Source organism: Saccostrea echinata, unplaced genomic scaffold (assembly GCF_033153115.1).
Source record: "Saccostrea echinata isolate AGI-Se365-2 ecotype Australia unplaced genomic scaffold, CSIRO_AGI_Sech_v1 ptg000051l, whole genome shotgun sequence".
Taxonomy (NCBI): domain Eukaryota; kingdom Metazoa; phylum Mollusca; class Bivalvia; order Ostreida; family Ostreidae; genus Saccostrea; species Saccostrea echinata.
In genome coordinates this window covers 5,746,339-5,759,029 of record NW_026889800.1, presented here as the reverse complement: position 1 = coordinate 5,759,029, position 12,691 = coordinate 5,746,339, and the positions used below count along the sequence as shown (strand labels likewise).

The following is a 12,691-nucleotide window of genomic DNA, read 5'->3' as shown; positions in this document are numbered from 1 at the left end:
CATTTGACATTGGAAGTGGGGGCAACGATTTTGGAGTCTTTTTTTTTTTTTATTTTCTTGCCAGTCGAGGACAGAGTATTTCTTTTCAACATTTTTGAGGACACATGCATTATTTATTTCCAAAATCTGCCCCGCAGCCCCGAATCAAATGGTCGTCCCCATAACATGCTAAAGTTGTTGTTGTTGTTTTTTTTTAATAACATGCATTGGATAAATTCTCTATTGAGAAGTTGATGGCTCGTTTTAATACTCCCCCTCAGGGAGTATTAAAACGAGTCATCAACTTCTCAATGGAGAATAGCATTGAATAGTGTTCCTTGTATAGATGGAAGTTACAATGTAATAATTAAACTTGTTGATTTAAGCAAAAGTTCTACAAATATTTTAAAAAAAGTTACTATTGAAACTTAGTGAACGATTACAACTTTGTATAATGAATTTTGGTAATTTTTAACTATTTCGTTTGTCCACTAGAAGCCCTTTAATTTCAAAGCAAGAAAAAAAACTAACAGGTTCAATTTAAAATGCCATTTTTGAATAAAATTTTCTCGAGGGAGGCCCCGAACCCCCCCCCCCCCACTGAACATCCCCTCCAATATCCTCCCCCTCGGGCCTCAACCTCCCGCCCCCACACACACGAATTTCTGGATCCTCCATTGGATCAGCTACTGCTCAAGGATACTGGAATTGAATAACTCTTCGCTGTCTGATAGTACTTTTTTTTTATTCTGATTCCTTATTGAAAACCGCCTTCACGCTAGTGCTGCACATATTTTTTTTTTTTTTTTTTTTTTTTTTTTTTTGTTTGTTTTGTTTTGTTTCTGCACACGTGGAGTTTCTTATTTCCTAATATTTGACTCTTTTTGGCACTTAAATATTGACAAATTTACAAACAAAAAATGTATTTCCTGCGCTTTGTCGTGGGGGCAAATATTGGATTAATCTCGGTGAAGATTCGGCTCGACCGAGATTAAAATTGGATCCGCCACGTAAAAGTGAAGGAAATACGAAACTGCGCATTGTGTCTAGCTTTACAGTAGCGGTATTCGCCATTTTAAGAGTTTGGAGAAAGAAAAATTTTGACCAAACAGCCGATCTTGATATGACTGGGTTACCGAGAAGAATTATAAAGGTTGAATTTTAATAACAAAAATATTTAATATTTTTTAATTAGAGACTGTCAATATAATTAGTGATTCCTGGCTTTTATCAAATGTTTAGTGTCAAATGTTAACCGATTCGTAACACGAGTTATCGGGAAAACATTGGGAATGGATCAGACTCTATGTCTGTTTTTGCAAAAAGGGACGGGGAATGTTCTGTATAAGCTTAATTCTTTTAAGCCTACTATTTATAAGTGAGCAATAGATAATCTGGACATTACGTGTCGTATCAAACCTTTTACGTGTTATACAGTTGTTGCTTGATGCTGCTGATGCTCACATATATAAGTAGTAGCATCTTGGTAAACAAATATGTATGATATTTAAGAACAGAAGGAAATAGCACAGTTCTGACAGAACTAGACATAGAACTACTGAAAGTCTTTAGAGAGCAGAAATTTGGCAGGGTTTTACTTGCAACCAATCCCTCTAGGCTTTCCATAGATAGAACATTCTATCATTAAAATGATATTGTCCTACGGACTCGGTTTAACGATAGAATTCGTTCCGTGTATTGGCAATGTTGTAAAATAAACACGGGCGATAACTCAAACTCTGTGCATTTTCTATGAACAATCCAGAGAGTTCCGAATGTAACATGGTGTTAAATTTGAAGCGAGGAAAAAACGTTGAGAAAATGAGTTGAATTTTTGTATTTATATGGATTATTTTTTAGGTTAAAAGGCATATACAATCTCAAAAAGGTTTGTTATGATTAATTTGGTAGTTATTTTCAGTGCAACTCCTTTTGTATTCTTCACAATCATTTCGAAGTGGATCCACTCCGATTTGCTACATTGCAAGTATATGGACATATTCTAACTGTGGTGGGGGCTTGTCCCAATTAGACACAGTTAGATTATTCTAACTAGGCTTTCCATACATACCTGGGAATATCTAAGAGAAGAACTTCCTAATTTTGGTCAAAATGCTCCCCAGATATAATATCAAACTGCCCCAAATATTGGTCAAAGCACCCCAATAACCTCATATATTGATCTGAAATATGTTTTGTCTGTGAGGAGAGTTCATTCTTGCTGGTGGCCAGATTATGATAATTGATAGAGTACCCCTTTTACAGGCTGTCCACAGATTTGAATTTACAATTTTCTCAAATTTTCAGTATATTATCATGACTTGTATGTTGCGATAGCATTTCACGTGGACATATAATAAAAGCATGTTCAGAAACTTCTTTTATCTGGCATTTATTGAAACTACGAATTGTTCGATTGACACATCCTTGGACTTTCACAAAGTAAACTTCAACCTTAATACTTAAAAAAAGTAGCAATTTTGTTGTGTATTAATGAAAAATATTAAAACTATAATCAAGAAATTTCAGAGTAGAAATGTGAGAAAGCAAAACCAACTCACCAGTATTGTCAGTCCATACTTAGTGATGTGTGCAGAGTTTAACAAATTGAACACACCCGGTGAAATGTAAACGCTAACAATAACAGAACTCATGCCCTGTTTACAAAAAGTTAAACAGATGTTTGACTTGATGTAAAGAAGAATGTTGTTGTCATTGAATTCTAAGAATATTCATGGAATTTCAATTCATTTAAGTGCTTTTATTTTTTGAATAAGCATAGAAACTTAAAATGTAAACATTGCAACTTTGTCCAGGCACCTTTAAAAGGTTGTACCCCTTTTCTTTTCCATCAGCTGTATTAAGCATTTTATCACATGTTTACTTATACGGTTGATATAGGTTATATGATATTGTTTTCAAATCAGCAGTTGTGATATCGGGATGGTTTTTGTGTGAAAGTGACGAAGTCAAAAAAAGTGGATTCATACGTGAAAACAGTGTAAAACGTGATAAAAAGAATCTCCCATGAGTTGTGGTTGGATATGATTTGTTTTTAACTTGTGTGTTTTCTATCCCAGATGCGAGGGGATAGAAACATGAGTTGGAAATTATCATATCCATCCAGAAACCACCGGAGATCCCATATCAACATTTTAGACCATTTAGGCATTAGAGCTTCATGAATTATGATTATAGAAATAAAAGAGTTATAATGTAGTTCTAAGGATCTGTTATAATTGATCTATTTTTTGACATGAATAAGTGCCATTAACATGATTAAGAAGGTAATTCTGCTGAGGTCTTCCCATTTTACAAGTGCATATATTTTGTTTTTATGACAATTATAAAGCTTAGAAATACTGACTGGGGGATATTTATTTATTTTTTGTTCCCAATGAGTGATATCCATGCAGTAGACAAAAGGGGTATACTTGTGATAAACAAGGATAGGTTAGGTTTTAAACATGATAAAAGCTCTTTTCATTGACAAGACTTGGTTATTGATATCAATATTTTGTTTATAGTTCAAATGGTCCTATTCTCTGTTATTTCCATATTTATAATTTCTAAATATAACAAGAGGAAGGATATAGTGGATTCATAGTCAAGGTTGATCTTGGGAAGAGGAAGTTGCTAGAAAAAGATATGTAGTCATTGTAGCAGTTAAGCATTCCCATTTCAAAACAGGTACTTCTACGTGTGTAGACATAAATGTGAGTGACAATCCGTGAAAATTGGTAAAGATGAGTTTTAAGAGCATAAGTTACACAGTCATTTAATTTAAATTTCTTCAAAAATGTGTCATTTCATTTGTTACTCTTATTGTTCATGTTGTTATTAGGCTTAACAAGAAGTGTTTTATTTGAAATATTGCTAACAGGGGTGAATGCAGGGTTTCTGGGTGTTGGGGGGATGGGATGAGTTGGAAAAGGGGGAAGGTGCAAGATATATTTTGTAAATTGGCAAAGAAATAAACAGATGATCACTTTATCATGTTTATATATGCCTTGTCATAAGGGTAATACTGTGAGTTAAATTTATTTCTTATGTGACACTGTTGACTACATATATGTTTAAAAAATACTCATAATTTGGCAAATTTGCTGAAGCAAAGAGGCTGAAGCTGACAGATACACATTGCTTAACTCTTATAATGATTATCAATTTTCATTTTCTCAGGAAACACAACGGTTGCTACAAGAACCAGTACCGGGAATTCAGGCAATGCCAGATGAAAGTAATGCCAGATATTTCCATGTAATAGTAGCTGGTCCTGCAGAGGTAGGCATTTCCATGTTATAGTAGATTGTCCTTCAGAGGTAGGCATTTACAATTAGTAGTAGCTGGTCCTGCAGAGATAGGCATTTCAATTTAATAGTAGCTGGCCTGCAGATGTAGGCATTTTAATCTAATCTAAAAGTAGCTGGTCCTGCAAAGGTAAGCATTTTCATTTAGTAGTATCTTGTCCTGCAGAGGTAGGCATTTCCATGTAATAGTATCTTGTCCTGCAGAGGTAGGCATTTCCATGTAATAGTATCTGGTCCTGCAGAGGTAGGCATTTTCATGTATTAGTAGCTGGTCCTGCAGAAATAGGCTTATCATTTTGTTTATTATAGAGGAGATCTACACATAGAAATACCTCCCATAAACTCCCTCTAACTTGTGTCTACAATCAGTTCAACAAGCAGATTTATAATTAAAATCAGTATTGTGTATATTTACTTCAAAATAGTCATTCAACAGACATATACATGTATTTAAGTGTTGCAGCTTTTTACATTCATTGAGTTCTTATCTTTAACCAAGACACATGTATAAGATGTTCTTCTGCTGTCAATTAATGTGTATATTCTGTGATATTTCTTTTGCAGTCTCCATATGAAGGAGGAACATTTAAATTAGAACTTTTTTTACCAGAAGAATACCCAATGTCTGCACCTAAAGTCCGCTTTATGACAAAAATTTATCATCCTAATATTGATAAATTGGGTAGAATATGTTTAGATATTTTAAAAGGTAGGGAAGCTGTGAGTATAAAGTCTCTTGTTTCAGAATAAGATTTAGCATTCATAAAAAATCAACCTTTCAGAGATTTTTTTTTTAAGTTTCCTTCAGAATTAAGAATAAGGACAGTGTTTAATATTTTTGTTATTTTATCACTATGAAATATATAGATTGATTAGGGTTGTAGGAGTTATCTTTCTTGTTTTAGATAAATGGAGTCCAGCCCTACAAATAAGAACAGTCCTCCTTTCTATCCAGGCTTTACTTAGTGCCCCTAATCCAGACGACCCTCTAGCTAATGATGTAGCCGAGCAGTGGAAAGTTAACGAATCACAAGCAATACAAACAGGTACTCTTAATGTATGGAATTATTTCTGCATAAAAGTTGAGCCTCCATAATACAATCACAGATAATCTGGATGCTCTACCTTCCAGATGAAAGGGAGGAGAACATTATATATATATATATATATATATATATATATATATATATATATATATATATATATCTACAAATTATAAAATGTATGTTACAGTAATCTGGATGGTTCAGTTTTCCTTACTGATTTATGGGAACATTAGTATTTGGATTAAAAGTCTTGACTGTAGAAGTTCCCATACCGGGGTGATTAAATGTAATAATATTCATTATATCTTTATCCTTAGTAAGTGACCTTGATGAATTTAAGAATTGCACATTTCATGATGAACAAGTGTAAGACTGTAGCTGTCAAGGTCATTCTTAAAGATTAATTATCAGAATTTGCCACCGCCAAACTCTAAGTGGTTGTGCAACCTGCATTGTGTAGCACAAACAAATATTACATCATTGTGGTACAAATGTTACATATGTGTTTCATTAAAGGCTGAAATGAATCCTTTGTATATATTCCTTTCATTCATTCCAAAGCAAGTAAAGGCCCCGTGGTGACCAAACTTCCATTGATACCGGATAATTATAGATACACACAACATAACTTGCTTAAAAATTTTAATATGCTGGATCTGCCCTGCATTTATTGAAGCAGGGACAATACCAAGTAAATATAAGCTCTATGCATAATTATGGTGACCAAACTTGCACAGATGATTGATCTAAATTTACATACTACATACTTACTTCAGATACTGTATCTGACCTGCAAGGAACTAGAAGCCCTATTGTGACTGAACTTGCATGGATAATGCTGGTAACTGGAGATGAACAGTACTAGATATGCTTTGGAAGCTTGATCTGTTCTACATTTATATGGTGATTGAACAGTTAGATATTTTGAAGAGATTCATTTTGAAGTATCTACCTGGACTATTTTGACTTTACTTGTATAGATGATGTATTTAGGGATATACACTGCCAGAACATTTGTTTGGTTTGGGACTTAGTGTTTCTATAGCATTAAGGTGAGATTTTGTAATCTTTGATTAGGCCATCATTAAAAATATCTTTGTTTCCCCTAACCCGACCCAAAAATTTCAAGTTGGGTCGGGAGGTAGGTAAATTATTTTTTTTTTCTGACAGCAGTTTTGGAAATACATTCTGAAAAATTGAATAATATCTTTATAATAAGAAAGAACAAAAGAAACCAATTTTTAAACCGAACATCATACAAATGAAGCAACATGTATGGTAAATTTATCATGTTTATTCACAAATATTATTCATTTGAACTTGTGAAATATCTCAGGCAAGCGTAAATTTATTGAAATCGAATATTTACAAAAACACAAGATTCGCAAATACTGAACCATCGGACATTTTTCAAACCTTCTATGATCTTCCAGTACTTACAAAATGTCAAGGGCCTCGCGTGGCGCAGTAATTCTAGTCTTGCGTTTTGGAGTCACGACGTAATTCAGGAGCTTATTCTAAGTCACGGGTCCCTATGTGGGACGTGGAGACCGGTCAGTCGAATAAGACCGTAAAAACGTAGGTCCAGTGTCGGAGTATACATGTAGATGGCACGTAAAAGATCCTCTACTGATGCTTAATGATCAATGGCCATAAGTGCCGAGTAAAAATCTAAATTAGGAGCCCTCCTACGGCCCAACAATTTTAAAGGTATTTGAAAGCAAAGAAACAACCTGTTTTCAAGGGCCTAACTAAAGAAAAATAAACTGGACATCTCAGGAAGCCGTACCATGAGCAAATTTTAAAGATTTCAACACTATCTGGAAATAGTGTACATGTATAAACAGTATATAATTCAACCAAACCATATCTAAAATGATTAAAGTTTCATATATCTAATTTTATAGTCACAGAGTTAATACCCCATAGATAAAAGGAATTAAGAAACGACATCTGAATTATATTTATCAAGATAAAATAATCATACAAAGACATATTTACAACTCCTATGGTCCTATATAGCAAAAATAGGATCATACATGAACTGTTTCTTAGATCGAAACGAATCAAATGCAGTGAAATTTATTGATATGTATTCACAAGGAGCGCCCCTCATCTGCTCATGAGGCAGGCTTTGCTATGCGTATTACGTACGTTAATTTTAGAAAACACATTTGTAAATACCATCCTATCACTCCTTAGTCATGGTACATTAATTCACGAGATGTCTCAAGAGTGTAGGATTCTAATAAGTTAAAGATATGTAATAAGATTGATACGTCACCATTGTTTTATAACACGAACTAACCCTCTGTGGCCAGATGTTGTGGACACCAAATGAGAGTAAAACAAAAGTCGCCGTTCTGATATAAAACGGATTTTGATGAAATTGTAGAAAATAAAAAAAAATTATTTAAATAATCTTATTAAAAAAACTTTTCAGTCGGCACGATTTAAGTGGGTCGGTCGCATTAGGGGAAACAAAGGTATTTTTTATTTTGGCCTTAACTTTATTTTCATTTTTCAGCTAAAGCATGGACAAAACTTTATGCTTCTCTAGATCGAGAATGACAACACTGTTTAGAGACTGAAATTAACACATAATCAACAAAACATGTAAACATCATCAAACAAAGACAACATGGATGTTGATTTTCCTTGGTTTCCATAGTAACAGCTTTACTTTACAAGTGCTGTTAAGTGATATTTTCCCCCTGTTTCTGCATTAAGTGTACAAGTTTTGAATGGATGTTGACTTCAATGCATAATGCACATCACTGTTCTCAGTATTATTTCCTTGCAAGATATTTCAAATTCAGAAAGAGTTAAAGAGTTAATCTTATATAAATAGTATGTTACATGTACATGTACCTTTGTTAAGTTCCTTAAAAGAAAATTACAAATTGCTTTTCTTATATGAAGGGTGCAATTAAGTTTTGACTGATATAGTATTGTGATACATTTGATTTTGCATCAGTTTAGTTTTGAATTTTTCTAGTTGAGGAGAATTATAAACTCATGTAAGGAAAAAAAAATAGAGAGATAATTTAATGCCTCATTATGTAGTACAATGGATGAGCTAGGCATTAAGGGTTAAGGATTTTTAAAAAATCGTTCATTTCACATTCTCTGACATAACTTAATTTAAGTAATTTAAAATCTAATTATGTCAATTAACAATTTTTTGCCAATTCTGAATGATAAAGTAATTTTGCTTTGTGTATTTCTAGCTTTTATGTTTATATTTCTTTTCTTTGTAATTATTATTACTTCTATTATTATTTTGAATGTGTCAACCAATAAATCAAAGTAAGGTCTACAAGTGCTTATATTCTGATAACTATAGATAGTGCTATGTTAAATGTCTCATCAGTGACTGTAGAAAACACCCTCTCTTTAAGTTAAGTATAGTTTAGAGAGTGTTAGAAAATATGTATTTTGAAAAAGAATTAAAAAAAAAAACAAATAGTTGAAATCTATTGTACAACTAGAGAGCAAGGATTTTGTTATGAGCAGACCAGGTATCTACTTCTCACCTGCTGGTATGTAGGCCAAGATTAAAATGATTGTTTAAGAGGATCTGTAACTTATTGAATGTAAACTCATGTGTCATTACAATTTTAATAAACTTTCATTTGTAAATGACGTGTTTTTGGATAAATTTGTTACATTATAAAACATTGACTTGATACAATGAAAAGGCAACCTACATGTCAGATTGTCACTGAGAAATGGTTGTAATGAATGAATGGTTCATGTCAGTAATATCAAAATAGCAGTATTAACATGCTGAGACTCAATTGTAATCGACCTAACACTGTATAGTTGAGCTCACCGGAGCCAGAGACTCCAGCTTGTTTAATCACTTTACCTTTAGATTGTTATCTGTCATTAATATTTTTAATTAATCTGTAAAAATACTGGTTACTTTAACTAAACAAAATTTTACTTGCTTAAATGCAAATATTTTTGGAAAATACAATGAGGCTTGCCATCCACAGGCTCTAGTAGGCTGCCATCCACAGGCTCTAGTAGGCTTGCTTTGACAGGCTCTCATAGTCTCCCTTCTAAAGACTGAAGTAGGTTTCCTTCCACAGGCTCTAGTAGGCTTCCACAGGCTGTAATAGGTTTCCTTCCACATGCTCTAGTAAGTTTCCTTCCACAGGCTCTAGTAGACTTCCTTCCACAAACTCTAGTAGGCTTGCTCCCACTGGCTGTAGTAGGTTTCCTTCTGCATGCTTAGTAAGGCTGTAGTAGGCTTCCTTCCACAGGCTGTAGTAGGTTTCCTTCCACAGGCTGTAGTAGGTTTCCTTCCACAGGCTCTATTTAGCGTCCTTCCACAGGCTGTAGTAGGTTTCCTTCCACAGGCTCTATTTAGTGTCCTTCCACAGGCTCTATTTAGCGTCCTTCCACAGGCTGTAGTAGGTTTCCTTCCACAGGCTCTATTTAGCGTCCCTCCACAGGCTGTAGTAGGTTTCCTTCCACAGGCTCTATTTAGCGTCCTTCCACAGGCTGTAGTAGGTTTCCTTCCACAGGCTCTATTTAGCGTCCCTCCACAGGCTGTAGTAGGTTTCCTTCCACAGGCTCTATTTAGCGTCCTTCCACAGGCTGTAGTAGGTTTCCTTCCACAGGCTCTGTTTAGCGTCCTTCCACAGGCTGTAGTAGGTTTCCTTCCACAGGCTGTAGTAGGTTTCCTTCCACAGGCTGTACTAGGTTTCCTTCCACATGCTTATTAAGGCTGTAGTAGGTTTCCTTCGACAAGTGTCCTTCCACAGGCTGTAGTAGGCTTCCATCCACAGGCTCTAGTAGGCTTCCTTCCACGGGGTTTAGTAGGCTTGCCTGCCACAGGATCAAGTAGGCCTCCTTGCATGCCTTGTGTAAACGTTTCACATATGCTTCTTAACACTTGGGTAAATTTAAGTTCACCCCAAAATGCTAAGGATTGAGCATCAATGTATGAAGAGGATTTAAAGAATGAGGGCGCACAAGGCGAGGATAACCCCTGTTCTCAGATCATACTAGCTAGTATATCTTAGTTCATGGAAAGTAACAACTTTTAAAAATAATGTCTGTAATGTCATTTTTAAACACATTTCATTTATTTATTTTATTGAATTATTTACTAATTGTTCATTTGTTTTTAAGTTGACAGTTGAGCATATTAAGTTGATAACGAGTCTATTTGAGCTGTGAAAAAACGAGTTTTGAATTTGAATGGGTCGTTTCCTTTCTACAAAATTTTTTAATGAAAGTAAAATTTATGTTTCAAAAAATGGAGTTTGAACCATTTTATATGAAAATCAAACACTTCTGAAAAAATTATATTCTTCAACAAACTCGTTTATTTAAACCACACTGACACACTCCAAAGATTACAACAAGACTGCGTAGTATAGTGGTTAACGTATTTATCATTACGCCGTACTGCAACCTTCGGAGAGAATTCGAATCATTTATAAGACTTTCTTTTCACATAGCTTAAAGAACATAACTAAAAAATCATTAATTTATCAATATGTAATTCAATAAAATAAAGGAATCAAAAGTTAAAGATGATACTGACATGACGATTTTGAAACATAAAACTTTTCTATGAACTTTTAAATTGAGAAATATCTTGTCTCAGATCGTGGGATTGTCCTCGTCTTGTACGGCTTCACTCTTTATTAAAATAAAAGTCTAACCTTTCTAGAGAGAAAGTGTGGCGTACGTGAGTTAAAGTCTTTATAAAGACTCCCAACGTCAGGAGTCATCACGTTGCCATTGAAGCCCTGACAAATTTCATTCGATATCTTGTGGGCTGACTGCAGCAACGTCTTTTGGGAAAATTACAAATCTTGATTGTTTTTCTTATCTCCATGCAGCTCATAAATCACAAAAGCCTTTCGGTGATAAACAATGCGTAGCACGTGCATTTTAGTTGGTAACTGATTCCTTTCTGTTTATATTGTCTGTCTACTTTAATTTGATTGGTGCATCTCAATGAGAGAAGCAAGCCCAAAGATATCGAATGAAATTTGTCACGGGTCCAACGGCAACATGTTAACGCAGGATTCCTGACGCTGTGAGGATGTGCATTCACTTGTATTCGGTACGCAAGAGCATTTCTGAGAAATGTCAATTTTAGAACCGAGGCAGAGTACTGACAAAAAATGATGTTGCAAGGCTTTCAACAATTTCGTTTAAAGTCAGCATTTCGAAAATTTTATGTTTGTTATGATAATCCCCTTTACAAATACAACCTATTATTGAGTATTTTTAGGCCAATTCACTAAAGGTCACTCCGTTTACCTGATCAATACAGAGGCCTCACGGCGGGTGTGACCTGTACACAGGGGTTGCTTACTCCTCCTAGGCACCTGATCCCACTGGTGTTTCCAGAGGTCGGTGTTCTTGCCCTATTCACGATTCTTTTTGTTTACTGGATTTATGAGATGATAGCTATTTGTTATCTTCACCTTTTTTCATGCACCCGTTTTTAAAATAATATGATTCTTTGTTACTGGAGCCTTGCTTAATTGTTAATCAGTATTCTTTAGTTTATTTTGAGGGAATTGTTTAGCAGTCCCTGAACCTAACAGTCTGATCATGAATCCTGAGATAATACCAGGTAAAACCTAGCAAAATACGATTCACCCTATAGCTTTATACATATGTTGCAGAATTTTTACTATCAAAATATTACAAACACAACTGGAAATGTTCAAATACATGTCACTTATAATGTTTATGGATATAGGCCACCTGATTCATATTGTTGTATGTGCCCGCTGTGATGCATCACGCGTTATAAATTTATATTAACTTTTTGATGACTTTGTTCTTGGAATTTGGTTTGTATCAAACTATGTAAGAGTAGAGAGAGACGATAAATTAATAAATCAATAGTTTATGTCTGTTGTAAAACATTTATTTAGTAAAAGGTAATAATGAAGATTTCAGACTTTTAGAAATGTAAAACAAGAGATCACTGATGTAAACATACATTTTTTATATGTGCAGTTGGATGAACAACCACAATGTAATTATTAAATTATAAATGAATACGGAATGTCATTACCTCGGAGGGCAATAAATATCGCTATAAAAATATATCAAATCATTATTTTATCATTGTTAACACGCAGGCAAAGGGCACAAGTAATAAAAAATATATTTGGCAAAAATGAAAAATATTAAAATCCTTTATTCACACACACGCGCGCGTGCGAAATCCCGTTCCCTTTGGCGCAGATTTTGATACTGTAATCAGCAGATATTATATAGATTTGTGAAAATCATTGAACACGATTTGTAACATACATATGTAATACACGACAGATACCAATGTATTCATTATATAAAATCATTGAACAC

General features: G+C 34.3%; 1 protein-coding gene across 1 annotated transcript; it reads left to right on the top strand.

Annotated features, from left to right (window-relative positions):
• The first annotated feature begins 1,025 nt into the window (after positions 1-1,025).
• On the top strand, positions 1,026-8,977 carry LOC133203624 (ubiquitin-conjugating enzyme E2 N). The gene is made up of 5 exons (XM_061339398.1): positions 1,026-1,132; positions 4,162-4,263; positions 4,854-4,998; positions 5,195-5,335; positions 7,863-8,977. The coding sequence occupies exons 1-5, from the start codon at positions 1,103-1,105 to the stop codon at positions 7,904-7,906; spliced, it is 462 nt and encodes a 153-aa protein (XP_061195382.1). The 5' UTR covers positions 1,026-1,102; the 3' UTR covers positions 7,907-8,977.
• The last annotated feature ends 3,714 nt before the right edge of the window (positions 8,978-12,691 follow it).